The 25,216-nt window shown below is 43.6% G+C and overlaps 2 protein-coding genes across 3 annotated transcripts; one reads left to right on the forward strand and one right to left on the reverse strand.

The window, feature by feature from the left end:
• Positions 1-625: 625 nt before the first annotated feature.
• KBTBD2 (kelch repeat and BTB domain containing 2) lies at positions 626-14,870 on the reverse strand. Its single transcript, XM_015855041.2, has 4 exons — positions 14,671-14,870; positions 7,685-8,189; positions 5,034-5,199; positions 626-4,593 (listed from the first exon to the last, which is right to left on the reverse strand). The coding sequence occupies exons 2-4, from the start codon at positions 7,852-7,854 to the stop codon at positions 3,058-3,060; spliced, it is 1,872 nt and encodes a 623-aa protein (XP_015710527.1). The 5' UTR covers positions 7,855-8,189; positions 14,671-14,870; the 3' UTR covers positions 626-3,057.
• Positions 14,585-24,291, forward strand: LOC107309880 (uncharacterized). 2 transcript variants are annotated; one of them, XM_085540006.1, is made up of 6 exons: positions 14,585-14,717; positions 19,255-19,418; positions 20,119-22,044; positions 23,018-23,149; positions 23,683-23,805; positions 24,040-24,291. In XM_085540006.1, the coding sequence occupies exons 2-6, from the start codon at positions 19,271-19,273 to the stop codon at positions 24,075-24,077; spliced, it is 2,367 nt and encodes a 788-aa protein (XP_085396132.1). In that variant the 5' UTR covers positions 14,585-14,717; positions 19,255-19,270; the 3' UTR covers positions 24,078-24,291. The 2 variants fall into 2 exon arrangements, with proteins under 2 accessions (XP_085396132.1, XP_085396133.1); XM_085540007.1 differs by lacking the exon at positions 23,683-23,805.
• The last annotated feature ends 925 nt before the right edge of the window (positions 24,292-25,216 follow it).

Below are 25,216 nucleotides of genomic sequence, written 5' to 3' on the forward strand. Positions count from 1 at the left end.
AGTAGTCACCACCATTAGCAGTGAGTTTTCACCACTGATGAACAAAGAAGAGCCTGCACGCTGTACTCAAAAAGATCTGCGCTCCCTGTGAAGAAAGATGTTTTCTTCTGTTTTTTTTCCGTTTTCTCAGAAGAAAGATGTTTTAAACAAGTCTGGAGCACAGACAAATGGAACTTTGGCTACTGTTGAGCATGAGGTAGAAATAAAGGGCAAACAGGGCAAGTCTACTCCAGAGCCTGCCCATGCTCAGTGCCCATTTTCATGTTACAGCCGGATCCAGAAGAGAAAGCAGTCCTTGAAGGCAGCGGTAAGTGGAAGCAGAGGAGGAACAGCAGGTGCCTGCTATTGCGGTGTCTGCAGGTGTCCCGCAGAGCTACTGCATGGTAACAAATCCAGAGCAAAGGAGACATGATACAAAGTACCAGGTAGTTTTAGAGCTTCTTTTAAAAAGAAAGGAAAATTACCAATAATTGTTCATGAAAGTGAACGTACCCGTCTTCTGTTCTCTGCACAGTTTGACACAATTGACTGCCCTCATTTTGACTGTTCCCCTTAGAACAAGAATTAAACCTTCAATTAGGCACGTAGTTACACAACTGTAGAAATAAGTGGATGCACTAAAAAAGGTGGTAGAGTGTTCTTTTATTGTTTCAGGTACAGGGAATTGAAATTACATAGGACTTTAAAAGGTATTTCTATCAGGAAAAAAAGCAAACTTTTTGCACATATAGGAAAGCTGGAGGACAGTAAGAAGTTGAGTCATTAAAACTTGTATGTAAATGTACTTTGTAGTCAAGTAGAGGTTGAATAGGCTAACATTAGGCGGAAGCTTTGTAGTGAGATATTATTTTAGAACCCTTTGAAGGCTTTAATCATCTTTGCTCTGTTTATAAGATGAGAACTGCATTCTTTCAGCCGATGCCTTTGTTCCCACTGAAGTCTAATTCCACCCCAGTGACCATTTCCGGATGTGTGACCAATGCTTTGCCTGCAGTTTCCTCCTCAGATAACGAAAAGTAACAGTTCAGACTGGAGCCTCACATTTCCCAGCTGTTTTCCTCTGGGCTCATCACTGCAGCCAACTAGTGCTACAAGCAAAGCGATAGTAGCGCGCCTGACCAAGTCACGGGAGAACTGTTTGACTCTTGACTAGTACTTATGCCTTAAGTACTGCATTATGAAGTGTAATTTTAAACAAGGTACCATGCAGACTTACACCCTGCAGACCAGCAGGAAGTCACATAATCCTTCTGCATTTCAAAACGTGTTTTCAGCTGGTCCTGTGAAGCAACTGAGTGCAGTTCAATGCACTGTCTGAATGAACCTCACTTTTTGGGGGTAGTAGCCTGTGGTGAATTGGGCTTCTGTGAGAACGAGCCACAGAATTAAAGCAGCCCAGTCAGGCTGCAGTCAGTGAGGTACCACCACTGTTTTTGCCGGAGGCACGCAGTTCTCCAGGCCACGCTACAGAGTAGTAACTGCTGCCCCAGGTTACAGGAAAGCACCATCAGCAGGAGCACAAGTCACTTCTCCTTTCTTACCTAAGCAATTCAGGCAGCAGAAGAGCTGATGAAGTGGAAGATGCCAACATGTTATTTGTCACCTTCCTTAAAATTAGCAGTTTGCCTCTTTCACTTCACTAGCCATCACCACCCTACATCCTCTAAATCCTTGCATTCCACAACATACCATGCCTGGAGAGGTGTCACTTTACAGAAGTCTTAGTGGGAGCTTCAAGTTCCACGTAACGCAAGTCAATAGTAACTGAGTTTTCCATAGCTTAACTACTAGAAATCGCTTTCAATAAATTAAGAGATATGTTGGAGGGTGAGGGAGAGGGCATAACTGTGTCAACTTCACGCAGAAAGCACACCCAAACTCAGTTGGATTCAGTCTTTTTTAATAAATTAATGTCATTCAAAATACAGTGCCAGAACATGATGCAACTGAACATGCTAGTAAGGTCTGTCATGAAGCACCTGTGTTCATGTTAGGCTGGCGGTGCCCCGCTACTGCTAGTGGTTCCTGGGATTAATGCCAGAGCAGCACTAGGCATCTGCTCTCCTGCACGCGGCGTACAGGATATTCCTGAACTGGTCACTCCCCCGTCCCCCCCACCCCCCAAAGTAAAAAACCTGATAGCTAAGGGATATCTATACACAATCACACTACAGTAATGCTTGTTATTAAATTAACAGAAAATAAAGACCTGGTTAATCCACACTAGAACTTTTGTTTTACAATGGAAAAATACATCAGCAGCAGGAAGTAATATACATGAGCCAATGTTACTGTAATACAGAACGTGGAGGCATTCACTGATTAAAGCTCCACAGAGACCCGCACTATGAGGGCTGACAATTCCTATTGCAAGCCCAGCAACTTAAGTCCACACCTGGTAAACTACCAGCTGCTTGGAAGACCTGTATTCTAAATAGACAGGTATAAGTTTGTGGAAAATAGAGTACATGCACCTAATAGTACAGCTTGACTGAACCTGCAGTCATCTTGCCCTGCGCATTACAATACAATGGAAGATCTACCCTTCCTACCACAGGTAGATCCATGGGATTTGTTTTTGTTTGTTTTTAAATGGCATTACTATACCAACATGGATACTAGCATTAAGTGCAGCACAGTCCCTTAATTAGGCCACACTGACAATTATATAACTAGCACTTAATTAGAATAGCCAGAAGTAGATCAAATATAACTGGAAGATACTTTCAGAAGAGTTGTGACATCATCCTAGAAACTACTTTTTTTCTGAAGCTAGTTTTCCTGAAACAGGCTTTATAGAACTAGAAACTAATTCTTTAGACAAGTCAGATGCTTAAAGATCATGATATACATATATGTGTCTCAATTATCAGATAACATTATTTCAGATTATGAAGCATACCTGCTCAATTCATACTGAATTGCTGCAAGTATTGGGTAGGGCATAAAAATACAATTCATGAAGGACCGATTTGATATTTTTCTTTCCAGACCTCTCACAATCATTTATTTCAAGGTAACTGTACACTGAATCAGTTGTGCAGTCTAATTTGGGAGCTATACAGGTGGTAAAGTAACCATCTCCCCATCCAGCTCAAATTCATCGGCTTCATCTGGTGAGAAGAGATAAGTTGGAGGTTTCCATGGGGACTCTTCAAGGCAAGATGGGTACAGCTTTCCTACAGTGCACCGAAAGTCCTTCCCCAAGTCCCACAACACACGCTCCGATATATGCTGTCTTAGAAACCAGCGGTCGAGCTCCAGGTCGTATTGATAGGTGGCATACCTCGCTCTCTCATTCATGTGGGTTTCTCGTATGAAAACACACAAAGTGTTAGATATGACAACAGCTCTAACGCACGGGTCAGAATAGCGCTTGGCAGGGATATTAGCTGCCATTCTCCATTCATTTTTATTCACGTCGTAGATTTCCACAGTTACGGAAGACCCATCTACAGTACTGCTTGGGAGTCTGATACCAGAATTGCTGGCAATATGTAGTCCTCCAATATAGAATATTTTATCACCAAAAGCAGCAGCTGAAGCAAAACATCTACTTGTTTGTCGCATAGCCATTTCTACCCAAGCATCTGACCTGGGAAAGTAACAGTACATCAAGTTGTGCGCCATTACATAAATGCAGTTGTGAACTGCTACTGCTGTGCTCCATTGCCACGCGCAAGGCAATGGGCTTACCATGGTCCACTCATCTTTTTCAGTGTCGTATCTTTCCACAGTTCTCCTGTTGAGCTCTCCACCAACACTGTCGCCTCCAATTGCATAGATGTATCCTTCACAGCAGACCAGGGATGGCTTTATACGAACAAAGAGCATCGGTGTCTTTGGAAACCAAGTGTTTTGCTGTGCATCAAACCAGTAAAAGCAATTCACAGTTCTGAAGGCAGCCTGGAGCTTGCTGCTTTTACTGTGATTGGTTTTTGCATTTTTCAGAGGAACTTGCCCCCCTGCTATATAGATATCATTATCAGGAGTTACAAGCGTTCCAACCTTATGCAAGTCAGCAGGAGGACTGCAGAGCTTGTAAACTTTCTCTGCCTGTGGGCTGTAACAGACAGAAGAATAAAGACTACCGGGGTTTTCAGCAGCAGCTTCAATGAATATCATCATCTCCTCTTTTGTCATACCAAGTCTGGGCTTGAAAAACTTGGGCATAGATTTGTACAGTCCTTGCACCACCACAGATTTATCATTGGGTGGTAAGCCTTGAAACCAGGCCCTCTGCGTTACTTCTGAAAGTGCATCGATTCGGATTTGGCTAAGAACAGAGGACAAATACTGTGACCGTGATTCCGTGTTGTACTCCAGCCATAGCATAGCAGCTTCACGAACCGTCTCCTCCTTTTCCACATTTAAATTGTCACTGCTTAAAATATCGATCAGTAGATCATGTGACAGCTGCATGAAAGCCTCCTGGTGGTACACAGCTGTGAACTTGTGCTCCACCATTCTTTTAGCACTCTGTTTTAACTCTTCACAGCTGAAGAGGTCAGCAAAACTCAACAGGCGCACACAATTTTCTGCATTAATTTTTTTGATTAAGTACTCTCTACACCGTTGTAACACATCATCCACCTGTAATGCAAAAAGAAAAGAGTTAAGTATTGCCACAAACAGGCTATTCTTTCGCTTTCCATCAGCAGGTGAAAGCAAATGTGTTTTGGGCTAAACAGACGAGTTTAGGCCTGAAATACCTTAACATACACAAAAACACAGCAGTGACTTCTCAATGGCTTCATGAAGTTTTTGTATGTTATGTTATTATTAGCAATTTGAGAAAGCGTTGAAAGCACGCTGTTCTACTTTCACCCTCCATAGGGCCAATAACCCCAAGGAGGGATGTGTACACGAAACATATCTGGCGGGCAACTGCTGTCTACCTATAGTAAGTAAATTGAACAAGAGTATCCTGAAGCTTCTAAACAGAAAGGAGCACTTAACAAGTCAAAGAAAAAAAAAAAAAAGAGTTTGGAAATGAAAGCAGTTATTTCATACTCAAAGTAAAACACTCCTACCTGTAAGAAGCAGGCAGTTTCATAAAGCTGTTCTACTGTGCTGTCGCTTATTGCCAAGTTACCCGTGTATGCGTAAGTTATTATAATTTGTAAAGTGGCTGCATCCACATTCCTCAGGTGCACGTGTGTTTGTTTGCTTTCACTTAGCCCACTCATGAACATAGCTCTGAAGAAAAACATACAAATTAAGACAAGAACCATCAGTAAGTAGTCACTACTTAAGCCTTCAGTGATTATGCTCTAAAAGGTAAACAGTTATTTTGGTTGCCTTTTTACAGATATTTAGTATTTTTCCTCAGACTACCATCCAGTATTAAAGCACTTGTACTGAACATTTGAAAAGTAACATCAGTGCCTTCTGTAGAATTACGTTTCTACATAAACTAATCTGTGTTGATAGGCAGAGAACTCTAATGATTGGAATTTCAAACTTTCTCCATTAACTGAAAAGGAGGGAAGAAACACACCCCAGAAAATACTGCTTAAAGGTAACAGTGATGGACTTCAGACTCCAAAATGAAAACGAACAGCTCAGTCCATTGTGTAAACCAAAGTCACACTAAAAGCAGGCCCCGCTGAGAAGAGGAGAAAGCTCAGAGAAAGGAGCAAGCACCAGCACTCTGTGAAGCTCTCATGTACCATTCAAAGCGTACAGTACATTCAAGTTTGTAGACAAAAAGAAGAAATCAATGATGGGAAAAAAGATCCTGGAAGTATCTCTACTGCACCTTCCCAAAAAGCAGAAAGGCAATTATTGTTATATGATAAATTCAGCTTAAGTTTCTTTATATTTTGAACTCATAATGAAACTGGATGTGAGAGGAGTCTGAAGGGACAGAGGTGCACCCTATAGCTCTGCCTACAGCTGCAGAGGTGAATGCAGCATGGAAATACATTCCCCAGGCAAAGCCATTTCAGAAGTCCCTGACACAAACACAGCGCTCTGCTGCCATTCCTCCTGCCCTAACTCCATCTCTCTGCCTTCTTCTAAGCTCCTTAACTTGAGCAAGCTTGTGTTTTAGGTGGAATCACTGGCCATGCGGGCATCTCAACTAGCCAAGCAGCTTTTTGAAGGGAAGCAAGATGCTTACCAATACCAAAGAGGCTTCTCTTCATAGAAACTAAGGGGGCAGCTGTTATAGAACCCAACTCCAGAGCATGCCTACACACAGCCAAGCAGTATGTGCCAAAGCTGCGCAGTCCTAGCAGTGCTCAAGCACCAAGATGGAAGGTAAGCTTGCTGCAGTCATACAGGATGGCTGGATCACTAAGAGATGCCTCTCAGGTCTTCCCCTCTCCCCACAGCCTCCTTCAGGACTATCAATTTTTCATAATAAGACTAAATTTAGGAAACTGAACATCTTTTTGTAAATCAAAGCAGAGAAGAAAAAACAGAAGATGACAAAACCACAAGCTCGATACTTCTTTCAACCAGTGCCAAAACCTCATTCCATAAATAATAAACACACGTATGAATAAAGAGATCTGACTGCATATTCTAATGCTTCACACTGCATGGACTCCTGACAGCTTTCCAACCTTATGATTAGCCACCCACAATACATCTGGCCGTGTTTCCAGTGGCTGGGATGTTACAGACAGTTGAAACTGTGTCATGTGCAGAAGAAGGCCACCAGCAATAATCATTATCTAGTGATTATAAAACACTTGCTGTTAAAAACTGTACCCGATTCATCTGAAATGGAAAGGAAAAAAAAATGAACACAAACAACAGCTGGGACAAAAATTGGTGAAAATAATTAATCCTGGGATAGTTTTCCAAATTCAAAGCTACGCTCTGATAGAAGAAGCAGACAATGCAGAAAACACATCAGAAGTATTCTGTGTGGAGAAACCGTGTCAATAGAAGAACAGAATTTGCCAACACTTGATGAATTGTGGAGTCAAACAGAATACACACGGATGCTCCCAAGACTGGTTTTAAACTTCAAAACTCCTTCCTAACTAACAAAGAATGATGAACCGCTGCAAGGTACCTGCAAAAAAGCAGCAGCGCTTTACAGACACTCATTAGAAACTTCAGAAAGTGGGACACCTGGGGAGCAGAAGCTGCTGGATTAAGAATTGTAACAGTGGTGTGGGGGAGAAAAAAGCCAACAAGAAAAGAAACCGCACTGCTGCCAGACACTCAGGCTTCACTGCTGAGCAGAGGGAGAAAAAACAAAACAGATGATTTAGAAAAGGAAGCCACGAGCTGGCACAGCATCCCCTCCTTCCAGCAGACTTCTGCTAAGATAATACAGATGAATGTGGCGATGAAACTCCCATAGCCAAGTCTCAATGACCTGTAGTCACCTTATCTTGGGGGGGGGGGGTAAAAAGAATATCTTTAAGTATGAAGAGTAAGAAATGTATTAATTATTAAGACTTAATCAACTCCCTCAAGAATACTACCACTGCAAATGTGATTTTTCCATTCACGCTTCCCGTAGAAAACTCCAGTATAAGTCACAAGATGACGAAAAATGTATTTTACTCTTCTGATGTCAGCAAGTAACATTTATCTTTTGACTTTCTCACTTCACTCTAAAACATCCTGCAACACATTCTTTGTTAATTGATTGGCCAAAACTACACACAGAAACAGTGCAGATTTTCTCCAGTCAACGAGCCCTGTTTTGATTACTTACCTGAAGTACGAGCTGCATGTCGCAAGAACCATCTTATGGCAGGGGAATTCCGTACCCTCGACAATCAATACTATGTCAGTCAGCAATTGCTGTTCATAAAAGAATTTTAACTGCTCCAGCAAGGATACAGCATATTCGCTATTTATCTGCCTCTCGTCCTGGGTAGACATGACTGTATTCCATTAATATTTCCAGGACCAGAGTGAAAAGTGAAGATCTTTTTGCCAGGTAAAAGTTAGCTGAATGTTTCTGAAGTGACTTCAGAAATGATAGCAATTAAAAAAAAAGAGGCCGCGTTATCTTTGACAGCCGGATCAATGCTCCAGACTTTGACCTACATTAGGTCATCATTCTTTGACGATGTCACAATATGTTCAGAGACTTTCAAGAGTGCCTGCAGGGCTCCTGTTGAGACTGATAACGATGCAGGAAACGAATCGGCAAAAGCGAAGTCTGAGGTAGGTTCTGCGGTAGCATCTCGTGATCAGTGGCTGCACTTGAGGGACTGAAAGCAGGAAAATAAAATTGATTTACACACTAGCACTTTTCCCAGAAACCCATTTCCTTTTTACAGCTACTCATTAAAAGTAATTGTCTAACAGAGTGATTTCAGTTTTGTGCATATTACTTGCACCAAAAAAAAAACACAGAAAGAAAACTTAAAAATACCAAGAGAAAAGCAGGAGAGATCGTATATTAATCCTCCTCAAGATCTCAATCCACAAATTAAGGTACTTTCTTTTGTCAGCACAGCTTTTAAGGCTAGACAGCTAAAACAAGGCTCAGGAAGACGAATGCTCTTCCAAGAATCACCTGGTTTTCTCACCAACTCCAACCCAACATTTTCCCCACACAATGCCTGTGTGTTCCCTTAGAGCACAGCTAAGGTAGCTGCTTTAACACAAGTGAAAAAGACATGGCTATTTTTTGTGTTGGTACATTTTAGTCCACTCAGAGCTCATTGGCACCAGGCCTGCTAAGAATACAAATGCCATTTTTTCAGCAACCCATCACTTCCCAGCTGAACTCTCAACATCAAAATCCATCTATTTACCTTTTTCACCTATCACCTTTGACATTCTACTGTAGAACAAGCATAAACAGATTTAAAAACATAACAACCCATATTCCAAATGCTTATTTGATTAATTTATTTGGTTAATTTAGCTTAGTGATCTGGGTCTGTTTAGCCTTGAGAAAAGAAGACTGAGAGGGGACCTGATCTGGGTCTATAAACATCTGAGGTGTGGGGGGCAAAGTGGCGAGGCCAGACTTTTCAGCAGTGTGTGGAGACGGGACAAGGGGAAACGGGCAGAAACTGGAGCATAGGAAGTTCCACACGGATGTGCGCAAGAACTTCTTTACGGTGAGGGTGACGGAGCACTGGAACAGGCTGCCCAGGGGGGCTGTGGAGTCTCCTTCTCTGGAGATATTCAAGACCTGCCTGGATGCCAACCTGTGCGACCTGGTGTAGGGAACCTGCTTTTTGTCTTCCACTTGAACACAGACATGTAATAAGGATGGGAGACTTGTGTCAGTAAAATTGTAACCATAAAGGACCCCAGAGTATTCACATTCATTTAATATTGCACTGTTCTTCTACATTCCAAAACTGAGGAATAACCAGTAACGTACTTGCATAACATCTGGTTATGTCATCACTATCACTGCAGTTCCCAAAGAATATATGAAATATACCTTACTTAAAATGGCAACTCTTCAAATTCCATACAAAATGCTGATATTTAGCGCAAGATAAAGGCTGCAGGAACACCTACCAGCCATACCAAACATCAGCTGTTCCACCAGAGCCCTGCCTATAACACCACCCAAAGACAGCGGTCTGACAGGTAATTAAAGCCTCTTCAATTACTATAAATTTAATGTCGTGGATCCTGTTTTTTTTTTCCTCCCCTTAGCAAATATACACAAACAGGAATCTCAAACTTTTAGGCATCACTGTTATTTAACCAGAAAAGTCAAAATAATGAAAGCCAATATTTACTGTTTGCTCCAATGAAACTGGTTAATTAAAGTAGAAAAGGAGTTCATATTTGGAGGAAGAGGAAGGAGTGACTGCTTTCTGATGAAATAAGTGGTATCACCATGGATTCCTTACTTCAAATCTTACATTTTCAATGTATATCATGGAATTTGCTTATTAAAGCAATGACTTTTTGCCTCAAGTCATGACTTCTTTTCACCGAGTTATCACATACACTATCTGTACGTTACAGACCACAACCCTGGTTATCTGAGAACAGCTTAACGTGCAACTTAATCCATTGACAGATTTTGCACTGAACTTTAAATGGCTACAGAGACACACAGACTTCCTAAGTGTGTCAGGCCCACAGAAATAAATAGCTCATGGCCCTGCTGGTATCCAGGGTCTCTGCAGCGCTGTTTTTCCTGGCCTAGGAGTTAAGTCTCAACAGTACAAGCTGGGACATTAAGCTTTGTTCAGGCTGCTGAACTTTACTCAAAGTAAGTCACCTCTAAAATCTTCCCAGTCTGGTGTGATTTTAAAGAACAAACCCTCAAGACAAGCAAGGAAAAGAGCAAAACTTCAATGTACACTGTTTTAGTCATCATGCAATGGAACCCAACCTTGGATCCCATGAACAAGTTGATATACAGCACCTAGTAAGATTAAATGCATTTTTGACAATGTGGCTGACAGTTATGACTGAAAAAGCAGACCTGTTCAACAGAAGACAAGTTGAAACTGTGAATTAATTACTATAAATAGCGAGAACATCTGAGTATGACCCTTGGTGGCAGAGAAGACTGAGGAGATGACAGGAGTGTCATTGCAGAACATGTATGTGATCTGAATCACCTTTAGACTGTAAATTCACAAAGCTGGACTCTCGTTTCCAGCTGATCTGACACTCTCTCCCATGATGTGCACTGGGGGGGTTCTGTACATAAAACACTACAGACTTCACTCCTGGTTTTCCTATCCATGCTGAGTTTTTGCTGCCATTCGCTAAAGAGCAAATATTTGTGTGTGTCACAAGGTAAACAGTCAGATCCCACTCCCTCCTAGTGGAACCATATAAAGTTCTGTTCAGAGAGCAATGCACAAAGGGTCTCTGAATCTCTGTTCTGAAGCCATGAATACTTCAGTATTCGTTTGTCCACTTGAAATGAGTTTGTTCAAAACATCCCAGACTACCTAGGCCTGAAGAGTTCAAGGTTGTTTTGAAAGATGAATTCACTTCAGAGGTTAAGAAATGAGACACTGAAATAAGAATCAGCATGTCCAAAGAAAAACTGGTGTCTCAGTCCTCCAAAGTCCCAGCCTACTGCCTCTATCACTGCACTGAGCTCGGTTGGCATACAGCTCAGAAATCACAGCTAACTGAAAAATGGTGACGCTGATGTTATCAGCTTGACAGGATGTCTGCAGAACTACAGACCTATGGTACTAGCAACTACAGAGGAAGGCATTTCTGATTTACAGATGAAAAGATTTACAGCTACTTTGCATACAGCCCAGAAGATGGCAGAATAGAAGGTCCTGTCAATTCAATTAACTGTATGAGTTTCAATATGGCCAAGTGTCAGGTCCTGCCTTTTGGTCACAACAACCCCAGACAACCCTTCAGGCTTGAGGAAGGGCGGCTGAGAAAGCTGCCTTGTGGAAAGGGACCTTGGTGTGCTGATGGACAGTTGGCTGAGTATGAGCCAGCAGTGTGCCCAGGTGGCCAAGAAGGCCAGTGGCATCCTGGCCTGTATCAGGAATGGTGTGGTGAGCAGGACTAGGGAAGGAATCCTGCCCCTGTACTCAGCATTGGTGAGGCCTCACCTCAAGTACTGCATTCAGTTTTGGGCAACTCCATACACAAAGGACACTGAGGTCCAGAGAAGAGCAACGAGGCTCATGAAGAGCTTGAGAACATGCCCTATGAGGAGAGACTGAAGGAACTGGGGCTGTTTAGTCTGGGAGCGCTGAAGGTAGACCTTATTGCTCTCTTCCAATATCTGAAAGGTGATTACAGTGAGAGCGGGGCTGGTCTCCTCTCATTGGTGACAGGACAAGGGGAAACGGTGTCAAGTTGCACCAGGGTCACTTTAGGTTGGATATCAGGGAAAACTTCCTTACAGAAAGGGTTGTTAAGCACTGGAATGGGCTCCCCAGGGAGGTGGTTGAGTCACCATCCCTGGATGTGTATAAAAAACTGTTTGGATGTGGTGCTCAGGGACATGATTGAGCAGACAGTTGTTAGTTAGGGTACTATGGTTAGGCTGCAGTTGGACTGCTGCTCTTTAAGGCCTTTTCCAACCTGTGTGATTCTATGATCTTGTGATTCAGCAACATTACCGTTTCATGCAGGGTAAGTTCTCAGAAGGGAGCTATCTAAAGCAGGACAGCAGGCAGCTTCTGGAAGGCTGCTGCAGTACTGGATCACAAACTACACCGCTATGTTACCCAGAGAGCCAAGTTAACTCCCTATCAGGCTGGACAGCACCATGGAGCAACAGGTAAGAAGGAGACAGTAATTATTCTTTATAGCTTCAGTAGTTTAATTAGGTGGCTTTCAAACTTGCTCACATACTTCAAATCTCAGCTGGACCATTTGAACAGTTAGCCATCAGATGTTAATGAGTTATGGGCTATTAATTGCTTTCCTGGAATCTGTTTCTCTTCCAAGGTCAGGCAAAGATTAATGATCAGAGACCATACTGCACTACACATGTAGTGATGTTGTCCTACAGTTCAATTTGTATTGTGGAAAAAAACATTTATTTCCAACTTCATTAGCAGGAAAAAAGAATGAGATAGATCTAGATATAACATTCTTCAATTAAACTAATTTATCTTAATCTTCCTTTAAAAAAAATTGCTCTATTCCTTCCCAAATTGTAAGGGCAAAACAGATATACAGACATGTACTACACCTGACTTTCCTGGGCTTATTTGACTTGGTTCTAACTAATAAGAAGATTTAAATACTATATTTGTGGGCTTTCCATCAAATTCCAGTTCCCATCTAAGCACAGCTTCATCCAAATCACAAGTAAAAACTTGCCTAATGAAGTGAGTCATTCACTATTTTTAACACAATGAAATGTCAGAATTAAGGACTGCACAACTATAAACCAAACTACACTCAAGTGTGTAGAGTGAGCAAGGAAAGCGCTGCGTATCAAAGCACCTACGCTGGGTTAGTACTAACACTACATGGAGTTACAAATCAATGTGTATCATCAAGATGATGATACCAATTAATAGTGAAAGGGAATACAAGCCCTAAAAATGATTAAAATCAATTATTTAAATCAAGATATCTAGCCAACTGATCTCAAAGATAGAAAGCAAAGAAAAAGAGGTGTTGGAAGCTCTGGATTCCTGAGCTGTGTATCAAGTTTGCATCCTTGGCAGCAAAAATGAAATAGGTAACTGATGAAGCCTGATGTTTTCCTCTTTACTAAAGCTATGAAAGGTATCTTTGAAAGCACTGTTGTCCAGAAACCTGAGGACATCAAGAAGATTCCAGTAAATCAAGAACATGAAATCTCACAAAAATGAAGGACTGATTGATTCTTGTTGTGTTTTTACCTTGAAAACTGCTGCCCACTCTGAAGTTTGTACTATTTTCCATACGTTACCTTAGGGAAGCAAGTCACAAGTTCAAGGCAGGTGAGCTCTCTGAACTAGAGAGGAGCTACAAACTGGAAGTACCAGCCTCCACACTAACAACACTTTCGGTCACAGCACACTCCTCAGCATCAGTTTCTTTCCTGTTTTTCTGCTCCTAAAGGAAGTTACACACTAAAGGAAATACCTGCTCAGAAATATTATTAACACAAGATAAACCAGCAACTTCACTTGGCATCAGGCCTTCTGTGCTGAGCACAGGTAGTTTCCATCCCCAAGGGCATTTCTGTTTTGTGGAAAACCTGACCTGTCTCAGAGAATTCTCCTTCGAAAATAAGTGGGCCACAGGTGTCTCCAGCAAGAGCAGCCACGAACCATGAGGGTATGAAGTGTCTGTTGACACTTTGTTTCTTCTTTCCCCTTTGAACTCTGGTACATTAATGAAGCTACTCTGTTTTTCTTAAGAACTTCAACTCCAGGCCATAAGCACTTCATTCTCCTGATAACTCACAGGGACAGAGCCCGAGCTGGGCTCACACCAGAGCACAACCTTACAGGTCCACCACGACCACAAAGTGACACCCAAAGCCTTTGCTTTGCAGGGGAAGCTCTTAAGAACGCAGATGCCAAAAACAACGCAAATCCATTCCTAAATCACAGCTAGAAGTTACTTCAAAAGCAGCAGATAGTCACTGAAATAACAAACACTGGAAAATCTGAGGCACACAGATGGCTGATTTTGAAGCTTTTACAGGCTCTACTTGGTCTGTAAAACTTCATCAAGAACTATTTGACTCTTCAAATCCACGTACGGCTGAATCCTATCCATAGTCACCGCAGATATTAACGCTGTACCTGTGCGGACCAGCAAGGAACGACAGCCAAGCAGAAGGCACAGGAACGCCACCTGCAGTGCCGTCCGCCCTTCCGACCACCTCTAAAGGCGGTGAAACTGCGAACGTGCCCACCTGCTCCGTACTGGGGAGCCCCACAGCTGCCTCCCCGCCGCAGGACCGCGGCTCACGGGACTCGGGAGCACAGAAACAAGTTTCTTTCTCCTCCAGTTTCCGCCGCCCCGTCCCGTGTCCCCGCGGTGCAGCACGTACGGCGGGCTCAGCCCCACAGCCGGGCACTGCCCGCCTCTCGGCCCGGCCTCGCAAGGCCGCCGCCTCAAATCCCCGCCCGTGCCGCCCACAGCGCCGGCCAGAAGCAGCCGCGGGGTGACCGAGGGGCGGCCGCGAGCCGCGCCCAGGCTCGGGGAGCCGCCAGGCCGCCGCGCAGCCCCCGCGGGCCTCCCCCTTCCCGTCGTTCCTTCCCCCCGCCCGGCCCCCGAGACGGGAAGCGGCTCAAGGAGGGGCCGCCATTCCGCCAGACAAACCTCCAGCGGCCGCGTCCTCATCAGCCTCGGCGTCTGGAGCGCGGGCGGTGAGCGGGCCGGGGAAGCGGGGGCGGAGGATCCGGTCTCGCCCGGGCTGCGGAGGCGGCGGCCGCCCGTTGCGCAGGCGCGCTGCCCTCCGCCGCCCGCCGCTCAGCCCCACAGCATCACCGCCGCTCGGCGGCCGTTAAGACGCGCCGCGCGCGGCCAGCCCTGCGCATGCGCAGAGCCGCGAGTCGGGGGGGGCGGAGGGGGGAAGAGCCCCACGCGCGCCAAGTCCGGCGCCTCGTCCCGCCTCCATTTCCGGCCCGCTCCGCTCGGCTCCTCCCGCCTACGCAACCGCCCGCACCAACGCGACCGCGGCCGCACTGCGCTGCCGCTGCCGACGGCGCAGGCGCGGAGCGGGAGAAGGTGCCGGCCTTTGCGCGAGCGGGCGGCGGCGCCCCCTGCTGGGCGTGGCGGCTCCGTGCGGGCGGGAACGGAGCGTCGCCAACGGCCCGCGGGGAGGAGCCGCGTCCCCATGGCCGGCCCCGAGTGCCGCGGGGCTGCGAGCTGCCGTGTGCGCTGTGAGGAGCGCGGGACGGCAGCGGTCAGAGCCTCTGTCAGAGGGAACAACGCGGTCCTGCACCGGAGCTGAGCACGGCGGGATGATCGCTTCTCTGCTCCTGCTGGCAGCACAAGCCAGGATGCCTTTGGCCTTCTTGGCCCCCTGGGCACAGTAATGGCTCGTGTTCAGGCACGCGTCAACCAGCACCCCCAGGATTTTACCCCTGCACTGGAGGTAGCCACTCTGCCCCAAGGGAAAAGCATTGCCAGGGGTTGTGACACCAAAGTGCAGGGTCTTGTTGAACTTCATCCCATTGGCCTCAGCCTAGCAATCCTGCACACCCAGATCCCTTTAAAGGGCAACTCTTCCTCCCAACTTGGTGTCATCTGCAAACTTACTAAGGGAGCACTCAGTACCTGAATCCAGGTCATCAGTAAAGGTATTAAACAGGACCACACAGAATCACAGAATGACCCGGGTTGGAAGGGACCTCAAGGATCATGTAGTTCCAACCCCCCTGCCTGGCAGGGCCACCAAACATACACATTTACTAGATCAGGTTGCCCAGTGCCCTGTCCAACCTGGTCTTGAACACCTCCAAGGACGGGGCATCCACAACCTTCCTGGGCAGCCTGTTCCAGGACCTAACCACTCTCCTAGTAAAGAACGTCCCCCTAACATCCAACCTAAATCTTCTGTCTTTTAACTTAAAACCATTTCCCCGTGTCCTGCTATTGTCAGCCCTTTTGAAGAGTTTACTCCCCTCCTGGGAGTAAGTTCCCTTCAGGTATTGAAAGGCTGCAATGAGGTCACCCCGCAACCTTCTCTTCTCCAGGCTGAACAAACCCAACTCCCTCAGCCTGTCCTCATAGGGGAGGTGCTCCAGCCCCCTGATCATCTTTGTGGCCCTCTTCTGGACCCTTTCCAAAATCTCCATGTCTTTTTTGTACTGAGGGCTCCACACCTGGACACAGTACTCCAGATGGGGCCTCACAAGAGCAGAGTAGAGAGGGACGATCACCTCCCTATCCCTGCTGACCACCCCTCTCCTGATGGAGCCCAGTACCAACCCCTGGAGAACACCACTCATGACTTATTGCCAGCTGGATTTAACTCCATTCACCTCCACTCTCTGGGCCCCAGAAGAATACAGTGAGAGACAGTACTTTGCTGAAGTCTAGGTAGACTATGTCAACAGCCTTTCCCTCATCCACCCGGCTGATCTAGTCAGAGAAGGAGATGAGGTTGGTCAAGCAGGACCTGCCTTTCATGAACCCATGATGGCTGGACCTGATCCCTGGGTTGTCCTGCACATGCCATATGATCTCACTGAAGATGATCTGTTCCATAACCTTTCTTGTCACCAAGGTCACACTGACAGGCCTGTAGCTCTCCAGCTCCTCCTTATGACCTTCCATGTAAATGGGAGTCACATAGGCAAGCCTCCAGTTCTCTGGGACCGTTCTGGTTACCAGGAGCACTGACAGATAGTGGAAAGTAGCTTGGCAGTCACCTCTACCAGTTCCCTCAGCACCCTTGGGTGCATCCCATCTGGCCCCATGGAGAGTCCAGGTGGAGTAGCAAGTCTCTGGCTGTTTCCACCTGAATCAGGAGGGATTTATTTATCCAGGTCAGGAGGTAGAGTACCCCAAGGGTAACTGGTCTGATTCTTAAAAACAGACATCGAGAAGGCCTTGAGAACCTCAGCCTTTTCCTTATCCTCAGTGGACACGTTCCCCACCACATCCATAGAGGATGGAGATTCTCCTTAGCCCTCCTCTTACTGTTTATCTATTTGTAGAACATATTTGTCTTTTACTACAGTGCCCAAGTTGAGTTCATGCAGGGCTTTTGCTTTCCTAATTTTCTCCCAGTATATCCCAGCAACTTCTTTGCACTCTCCTCAAGTTGCCCGTCCCTTCTTCCACAGGAGATAGATGCTCTTTTTCTCCCGGAGCCTCAGAAGATGTTGCATGTTCATCCATGCTGTTCTTCTTCCCCACCAGCACATATTACAGCAGACAGACAGCTTGCTTCTGCACCTTTAAGACTTCCTTCCTGAGGAGCAGCCAGCCTTCCTGGACCCCTTTACCCTTCAGAACAGACTCCCAAGGAATTCTTCCCACCACTGTCTGGAATAGTTTAAAGGCCACCCTCAAGAAGTCCTAGGTGGTAGTTTTGCTGACCTCACTCCTGACTTCACCAAGAATAGACCATTTTCTGGTCACTCTGGACAGGACAGCTCCCAGCCTTCACATCCTACCAGTCCTATCTCTGTGAATAGCATGTCTAGTGGGGCACCTCCCCTAGATTCTCTTACCATCTGCATCAGGTGTTTGTCTTCCACACACTCTAGAAACTGGGCTGCTTCTTCTGTGCTGTATTATATTTCCAGTAGACATCAGGGAAGTTGAAGTCTCCCATAAGAACAAGCACTGACAATTGCACAACTTCTGCCTGCTGCTCATAGGACATATTGTCCATCTCTTTCTTGTTTTAGGCAGTCTATAAAAGACTCCCACCAGAATGATCAGCCCTGTTGGCCTTCCCCCTGATTTTTTACCCACAGAGACTCAGCCTTATCAGCCTTATTTCCAGCCTGAGATCAGCAATATTCAAACCCTTTCTAGCACAGACAGACATGCCACCACCCCCTACTTCCTTGCTTATTCCTTCTGAGGAGCTTATAGCCATCCACTACACAATTCTAGTCATGGGAACAATTGCACTATGTTTCTTCTTGCAGAATAAAGGCTTTTACTGCTGTTCCTATCCTCATGTTCTGATTCCATCTCCCATTGGATGGAAGAGGCCCCACATCATGGCCAAATGAGCTGCAGGTGGGAGAGGGAGTGGGCAATAAGCAGCTGTCTCTCATAAAGAAGGTACCCTGAAGAGGGAGGTAGTTTCTTGCTGGGCTGGAGGTAGCAGCAGCAAGGACATTATTTGTGGGGGGGCCTCAGTGGGGGGAGAAGCAGCTTTGCTTCTTTGGGGCTTTCTTCTTTCTTTGCCGCCTTTCTTCCTTGGGCTTCTTTGGCCTGATTGAGTGAAAGGAGGTTGTAGCTTTTTTGGTGCTTGAAGAAGCTGGGTGGACTGATCTGGATGGAAACTGGAGAGGGCTCTAATTCTTTTGAGGGCTTTCTGAGACTCTAGATTTGAGTTGTATGTTACTTTCTATCAGGTTGGAAGTTTGTTTATTTATTTTTCCTTGTATTTCTGAAGTGTTTAGGTTCTATAAATGTAAATAGCTTAGTAGCTGTTTCCACACAGCCCTTAGACCTTCCTTGCTCCCTGTATTTTTATACTCCTGCTTCTAAGCTGTACAATGCTAGACTACTTGTCTGGTCTGGTATGAATGAATCTCTTAACTGAGGGAATATCTTAGTATGAGAGCTCTGTCTTGTGAGTCTTGTGTGATTCTGAATGCAAGCTTATGTGTAGGAGGTTTTTTGTTTTTTGTTCTTTTTTGTTTTTGTTGCCTTAAGCACAGGAAGTGTGGTGTTACTGAATTATTCATCTGCTACTGTTTTTGGGTGCATTTAATGTAAGAACTCTGAATCAATAACTCTGCTGTGATCTCATATGCAGCATATGTGATAGTATCTAGAAGTGCTTTCTTTATGAAATACGAAACCTGCTTGTTCTCTTTTTTTTTTTTTTCTTGAGAAAATTGGTTTTTTTGCTCAAGACCAATTGGCCAAAAGCTAAACTGGTGAAAATACTATTTATATGTATGTAAGGCTACCTTGAAGTTACTGTGGCTTTAAAATGTGATATGAGATTGACTTCAAGTACTAATACTACAAATTGTATATAAAAGCTTACTTGTCAAAGACTCTAGTTGTCTTTTAATAGGAATAACTTTGATAGTACTAGTCTTCTAACTTCTGTATGGAAGGTAGTAGTCAGACATATGTTGTTTCACTGGGTTAGAAATAAAGACAGGAAGAGAAATATCTGTTGGATTCTGATAGAATACAATAATCATTAAGTCATGTGTGTTTTAAAGTGACTAATCCAAATCACTTTTCTTTTTACAGTGTTAAATAAAAGAAGATGAATACTACATCTGCTTCAGAGAGTGGATCTTATTCCACGAACCACTCAAGACCCTTCTTCTATGCGCAGCCAACAGCGCAACAACCTTTTCAACTTCCATGGTACATCAGCCATACATATAATCCATACTGTGTGCCTGCATCAGGTAAGGTAAATGACAGCCATCTGAAGTAGTAAATTGCTCCTGGAGTGGAGGAATGTGTGTTTAAAAAGCTACCCAAGAGTTTAAATGGGATTTAATGTAAGGCTTTCCTTGTTAAGGACTGAATTTCAAAAATGTTAAGTGTGGTTTGTCTGTGTTGAAAAGCATCTGTCTCTGGAGAATGGGAACTATGCAAGTTAATAACTGTTATCCTATGGGTACGGAGTTCCAAATATGACTTAAAAATGAGTATGTTTGTATGAGCTTCATATGTGCATGCTATAGGTATGTATCATAGAAATTTTAAAGAGAACCTGCAATATCATAATACATCTTGTAAATAGTATAGCTATGTTGATTTATGTCTGGAACTCTGTTAGCAGAGATGATGTTATAGAACAATGCATGGAAGAAGGGAGAGGCAACAAGCAAACCAAGAGCAGCAAAATAGCATATATTCCAGGGAGTAAAACCAAGCTCTGTTCTAAAGTGTAGTTGTCCAGATAAGCTGTTCTGTAACACAGAACACTCTGGGTTTCTCTGCGAGACTTGCTTCCAGGTATTGATAACTGAGGTGCTTTAATTATCTCTGTGTCTGGTCTCATAGCAGTCCTGGTGTGTGTAAGCAATTATGAATCAGAATGGCTTGTTCCAGAAACAAGGTATTTCTATTTATTTTTTTTTGTTGTTTCCAATTATTTAGGCTTCCGGAGTGGACATCCGTATTTTCCGCTTTATTCTGTTGCACTCCATGAGTATCCTGGATTTTTCGTTCCACAGCATCCAGTGCATACAAGAATTAACAGAAGGCCTTATTTTAATGCTCCCCCGCCCTCTCCCATGTTTTATCATGCAACACGATTTAGACACTACAGTTCCCCTGGGAGAAAAACAGATACAAAAGAAACACAGACCGATCCTAGACAGCCTGAGAACAAGCAAAAAAAGCATCAAGATACCCATACAGAAACGAAAGGTTGTGATGCAGGAAATATGGCCTGTGTTTCTTCTGGTATAGGTACAGAGATTGAAAGTACTTCAGAGAAACAAGATCTGTCTGGATCTTCCATTGTGGTAGACAGGGAGTTTCGTAATAGTCCTTCCAGCTCCACACAGTATAGAAATCTTCCTACTGGAAGCTATGCCTTTGAGAAGGAAGAGGTGAGAATAGAATACGGAAATGGCTCTCCAGCTATTCAACTGTGGAAGTCCTTTAAAGAAACTATTCCTTTGTATGATGTGGCAAGTGGTAAACCAGTCCCAGAGAACATGGTGCAGCGTGACGTATTTTCTGTTAGCTCATGTGAGGGAATGATATATGGCCCTCATGAAGGAGAGAAATTGGTGCCAGGAACTTACATTGATGAGAGAAAAGCTGTCCTCTCTTCAAAACAGAGTGTTGAAACTATGCAAGATGTCCAAGATAATGAAGTGAAACTGGATGCAGAAAAGCAGGTGACTACAAGTCAACAGGCAAAATCCCCTCCAGGTGAAGCCATGGCAGTGCAATTAGCAGAACTGACAAGATCTGTTACCATAGACCAACCAGCAGTAAGACAGGATGTGCTAGTAGCTAAGAAATCTAGTTCTAAAAGATCGACAGGTTCAAAAGCTTCTCAAGAAGAGTCCAGCTTTATTCAGCAAGCAGGATTGCTTCCATCTAGTATGGAGGTTATGAGTGACTTGAGTTTTCAGCAGAAAAAGCTGAATCTAAGCCATAGTGCAAACAATGAAAGTCAAACAGACAGAAGTATCTGGTGTGAAGAATCAATTGAGAAGTATGTTCCCTCTAACAGCTGGCTGGCTTGTTTGGATAATATGGATGCGAACTACAGCTATGACGTGTGTCTTCCACAAAGGAAGCGTCCAAGTGTACTTAGTCTTTCTTCTGATGACACGTCCTCTAGAGAGGATGCCTCATCCGTTGATAATGCCCCAGTATCTTATTTTGTACCTGACTATGTGCTTCAGAAAAGCACGTATACTTTCCAAAAAAGTATGGAGGGCTTGGAGAAAGAGAAAATCAAAAGTGGTGGGTCCCTCAATGAAGGTGAAGTGGTAGGGAGGGAGCAGGTAAACAGCTTAGATAGCCAAGATGTCAAAAATCCTTCAACCAGGAAGATTAAAGAGACTTCCAGTAAAGGCAGAAGGCTGAGAGTCCTTCCTAGATCTTCTAGTCGGAAAAATATCTGTTCTCTCAAGAAAAAAGCTGTCAAGAATTTGTCAGAAATTGAGGACTCAGAAGAATACTCTATGCTGGTAGAAGAGGAGGATGAAGATGAAGAGGATGAGGAGGATGAAGATGATGATGTGGATGAAATAGAGTATTTCTTTCATGAAGGTGCTCCGTATGGGATCTTGATACCAAGTAAAGGAAATGCATACCGACAAGTTGGCCAGAGGGTGCTTTGGAAGCCACCAAAAAGTCCTTTTCCGACTCACTTCATTAGCTGGCCTGCTCAAGAGAAGATAAAAACTAGGAGTAGGTTTGGTGAAAACATTGGTGTTGTTTACAAACCAAAGGAGAAAGATGTTGTATTTAGTGACTATGGGTATTATGGAAGAAAGAGGCCAGTGGCGAGAAGAGAAGATGTTGAACACAAACGAACACTAAAGAAGTTCTTGGGAGGTAAGATATGTACTGAGAAAAAGGTACTTGTTAGTAGAAAATGTAAAGGACACAAATGCAACTGTGAATTGTAGGCTGAACTAGTTGGGGGTGGGGGGAGTCAAGCATAGTTCCAGTTTTGGCTTAGTCAGAAGTACTTCAGAATTATTTTTTTAGGCAGATTTTCATCTGATTAAAGATGCTGAATGATAAAGCGTTCAGTAAAAAACTCAGCAGTAAACTTTTGAGTTAAACTAATAGACTTAACTTTCTGACCTAAACTTATTCATTTGAAAAGCTTAAGGTCAACTTAATTGTTCACTGTTGTTTAATGATATTTTTTGAAATGTAGGATTTGAATTTAAACAGACTTGACCTTCCCAGATGATGTTAGGGAGATTAAACATGGTTAAGTTCCTTGTAATCTGATGACCATGCATTGTGTAACTTTCCTTCTCTGCAGGAACATCCAACTATTGATTTTGCTGGCTGCTGTCTTGCAGTTAGCAACAAAGTTTTGCTATATATTTGTGAAATTGGTGTGAAACTATAAAATTTGGTCTGGGAAAGTCTATTATTATTATTAAGTAAATATTACTTAATCTGGTTCCTACTAGTATCTACTTTATACTGGGAGTGAGAATAAGCAGACATACTAAGGTTCATAACTAGTTCTCTAAGAGGTTGCTATTTAGTCTTATGAAAAGCATCTAAAAGAGGACATACTTCTAGTAGCATGGGTAGTGTTATTCTTTTTATATGTGTATCTTTATACATATTATTTATTTTTTACAAAATCTACAGATTTAACTAAAGCTGCCTGTAATCTGCAGTTTTTGACATGTGCTTTCTAGAAAGTGAAGTTTTTATTTTTGAAAGACTCTTAAGATTCAGTGGCTAGCTTTGCATTCCGGCAAACTGTCTGGTTGATTAAACAGTATACTAACATTAGCAATCACGAATACTGAATTCTTTTTATCAACTCTTCTATTAGGAAGACCATTGAGGGAAAGTGTGGGGATTCCAATACCACCTGAAGAGTACTGGATTAGAAGTGGTGCTAAGCCCAAATTCACTGGACAAATACATGGTAGTCTCTCACCCCAAGCCGAGAGCAAAGAGCAAGGTACGTGTTCTTCACTGTTTGTTCCGTGAAATAATCAAAAGAGTGTAGTATGAAACACAGTAAACTTGCTGTTTTGGTAAGATTTGAAGAAAACTAGCCCTTCTATTACTGCTGAAGTGTTCTGTGTAGGAGAGAGACACTGTCAGTCCAATACATTTCAGGATGTTTCATGTCCTTCTTAAACTCAAACATATACCGATAGGGGTATGCTAGAGCAACTTTATTTAATGGTACTATGGGAAATATTGAATATTATGTGGCCAAACAAAGCAGTTATTTGTGCAAAGCTCCTCTGTCATAAACTGAAGTATTATTTTTTTCATCCAAATAATGCATCTCGAGTGCATATACAGTGGTAGTTCCTAATTTTGACAAGTGATATTATGTGATTTCTATATGTTTTTTTTTTTTATCTGCCAGTGGAATAGGCACAAAGTATACAGGGGAGAAAGAGAAACACTAGAAGCAATAGAGAGAAATTGAGCTTAAATTTGTTTTTATATGACTTCAAGATGCAAATGGTGTTTATCTAGGGTGCCCGCCTCCGGTTAAACAAAAGAAGAGAGCAGGCAAACCCCTGCTAAAACGCAGGGACACAAGATGTGAGATGGAAGACGTGGAAGTGTGGGAGATACCTAAAAGGAGTGTGCGCAAAGGTTGGTAGGATTCTTATGAACATTTGGCCATTACTATCTCAGAGTTAGGTTATTTGTGAAATAATAGCAATTAACATACAGACAAGTTAAAATAAAACTCAAGTTAAACTTTGAATGTGAACATTCCTGCAATAAGAAAAGGCAGTCACTGCTGTCCAGCCTTCCTTTAGAAGCAAATTGACCTGTGTTACTCAGTGTGCATTCTTTAACTATTATTACTTTTTTTTCCTTCAGGGCATGGAACAAGGAAGTCTCTTTATAAGAGAAGATAACTGCAAACACTGGGGCAGGAGTGGAGACAAATCATAGGTTTTCATGAAACCAAAAGTAAATTATTGTATGTCTTGTAAGTTGCTGTGCACTCTTCAAGTGCCCTCTACCTTTATGGTGCTGCGAGTAAACTGTACTAAGTATTTAACACTAAATTAAGTCACTTTTTGTAATTAATGCATCCACTATTTAAATAATAAACTTAATAGAAGTGCATTTAAGGCTCCGTTTGTGCATGGAAATAAAAATTACTGATTCATATATATCCCTATCATACTACTACTGCATGTCAGTTACTGCTGCCCTGTCCTTAAGCTCAGTAGGATTATAAAGCCTGCCAGTGTCACCTCATGGTTAGTCTACGTGATGTGAACAAAACTGTAAGTTTCTTTTCCATTGCCTGGATATTTGGCTTTTTTTTTTTTCCCCTGTGAAAGTTCAACTACTGACTTGATATGTAAGCTACAATGACTTGCAATGGTGTACTGATAGATGGCTGAATAAGCCAGCAGTGTGCCCAGGTTGCCAAGAAGGCCAATGGCATCCTGGCTTGTATCAGGAATGGTGTGGTGAGCAGGACTAGGGAAGTCATCCTGCCCAAGTAGTCAGCACTGGTGAGGCCTCACCTCGAGTTCTTTGTTCAGTTTTGGGCACCTCAGTACAAAAAGTACCTTGAGATGCTGGAGTAAGCCCAAAGAAGGGCAACAAGGCTTGTGGAGGGCTTGCAGTGAATGTTCTATGAGGAGAGACTGAGGGAACTGGGTCTGTTTAGTCTAGGGAAGAGGAGGCTGAGGGGAGACCTTATTGCTCTCTTCAGTACATGAAAGGTGATTACAATGAGAGTGGTACTGGTCTCCTCACTGGTGATAGGATGAGGGGTGATGGCCTCAAGCTGTGCTGGGGAGGTCTAGGTTGGATATCAGGAAAATCTTCTTTACAGAAAGGGTTGTTAGAACTGGAATAGGCTCCCCAGGGATGTGGTTGAGTCACCATCCCTGGATGTGTTTAAAAATTGTCTGGATGTGATGCTCAGGGACATGATTTAGTGGTGGGATGTTAAGGTAGTGTGGTTGGACTTGATGTTTAAGGCCTTTTCCAACCTGAGCAATTCTGTGATTCCTCATCTTAGAGAAAATAAGGT

The sequence above is a fragment of the Coturnix japonica genome, chromosome 2 (assembly GCF_054131305.1).
Source record: "Coturnix japonica strain WE chromosome 2, WE-NBRP24, whole genome shotgun sequence".
Lineage (NCBI taxonomy): Eukaryota > Metazoa > Chordata > Aves > Galliformes > Phasianidae > Coturnix > Coturnix japonica.

What these genes read in the sequence shown, in the direction of transcription:
- KBTBD2 (XM_015855041.2), bottom strand. Translation starts at nt 7,854, where the DNA reads ATGTCTACCCAGGACGAGAGGCAGATAAATAGCGAATATGCTGTATCC. An exon ending in ACATGCAGCTCGTACTTCAG is followed by an intron (nt 5,200 to 7,684) that starts GTAAGTAATCAA and finishes GTTTTTCTTCAG; the next exon opens with AGCTATGTTCATGAGTGGGC. An exon ending in AAACTGCCTGCTTCTTACAG is followed by an intron (nt 4,594 to 5,033) that starts GTAGGAGTGTTT and finishes TTTGCATTACAG; the next exon opens with GTGGATGATGTGTTACAACG.
- LOC107309880 (XM_085540006.1), top strand. Translation starts at nt 19,271, where the DNA reads ATGAATACTACATCTGCTTCAGAGAGTGGATCTTATTCCACGAACCAC. An exon ending in ATACTGTGTGCCTGCATCAG is followed by an intron (nt 19,419 to 20,118) that starts GTAAGGTAAATG and finishes CCAATTATTTAG; the next exon opens with GCTTCCGGAGTGGACATCCG. An exon ending in ACTAAAGAAGTTCTTGGGAG is followed by an intron (nt 22,045 to 23,017) that starts GTAAGATATGTA and finishes CTCTTCTATTAG; the next exon opens with GAAGACCATTGAGGGAAAGT.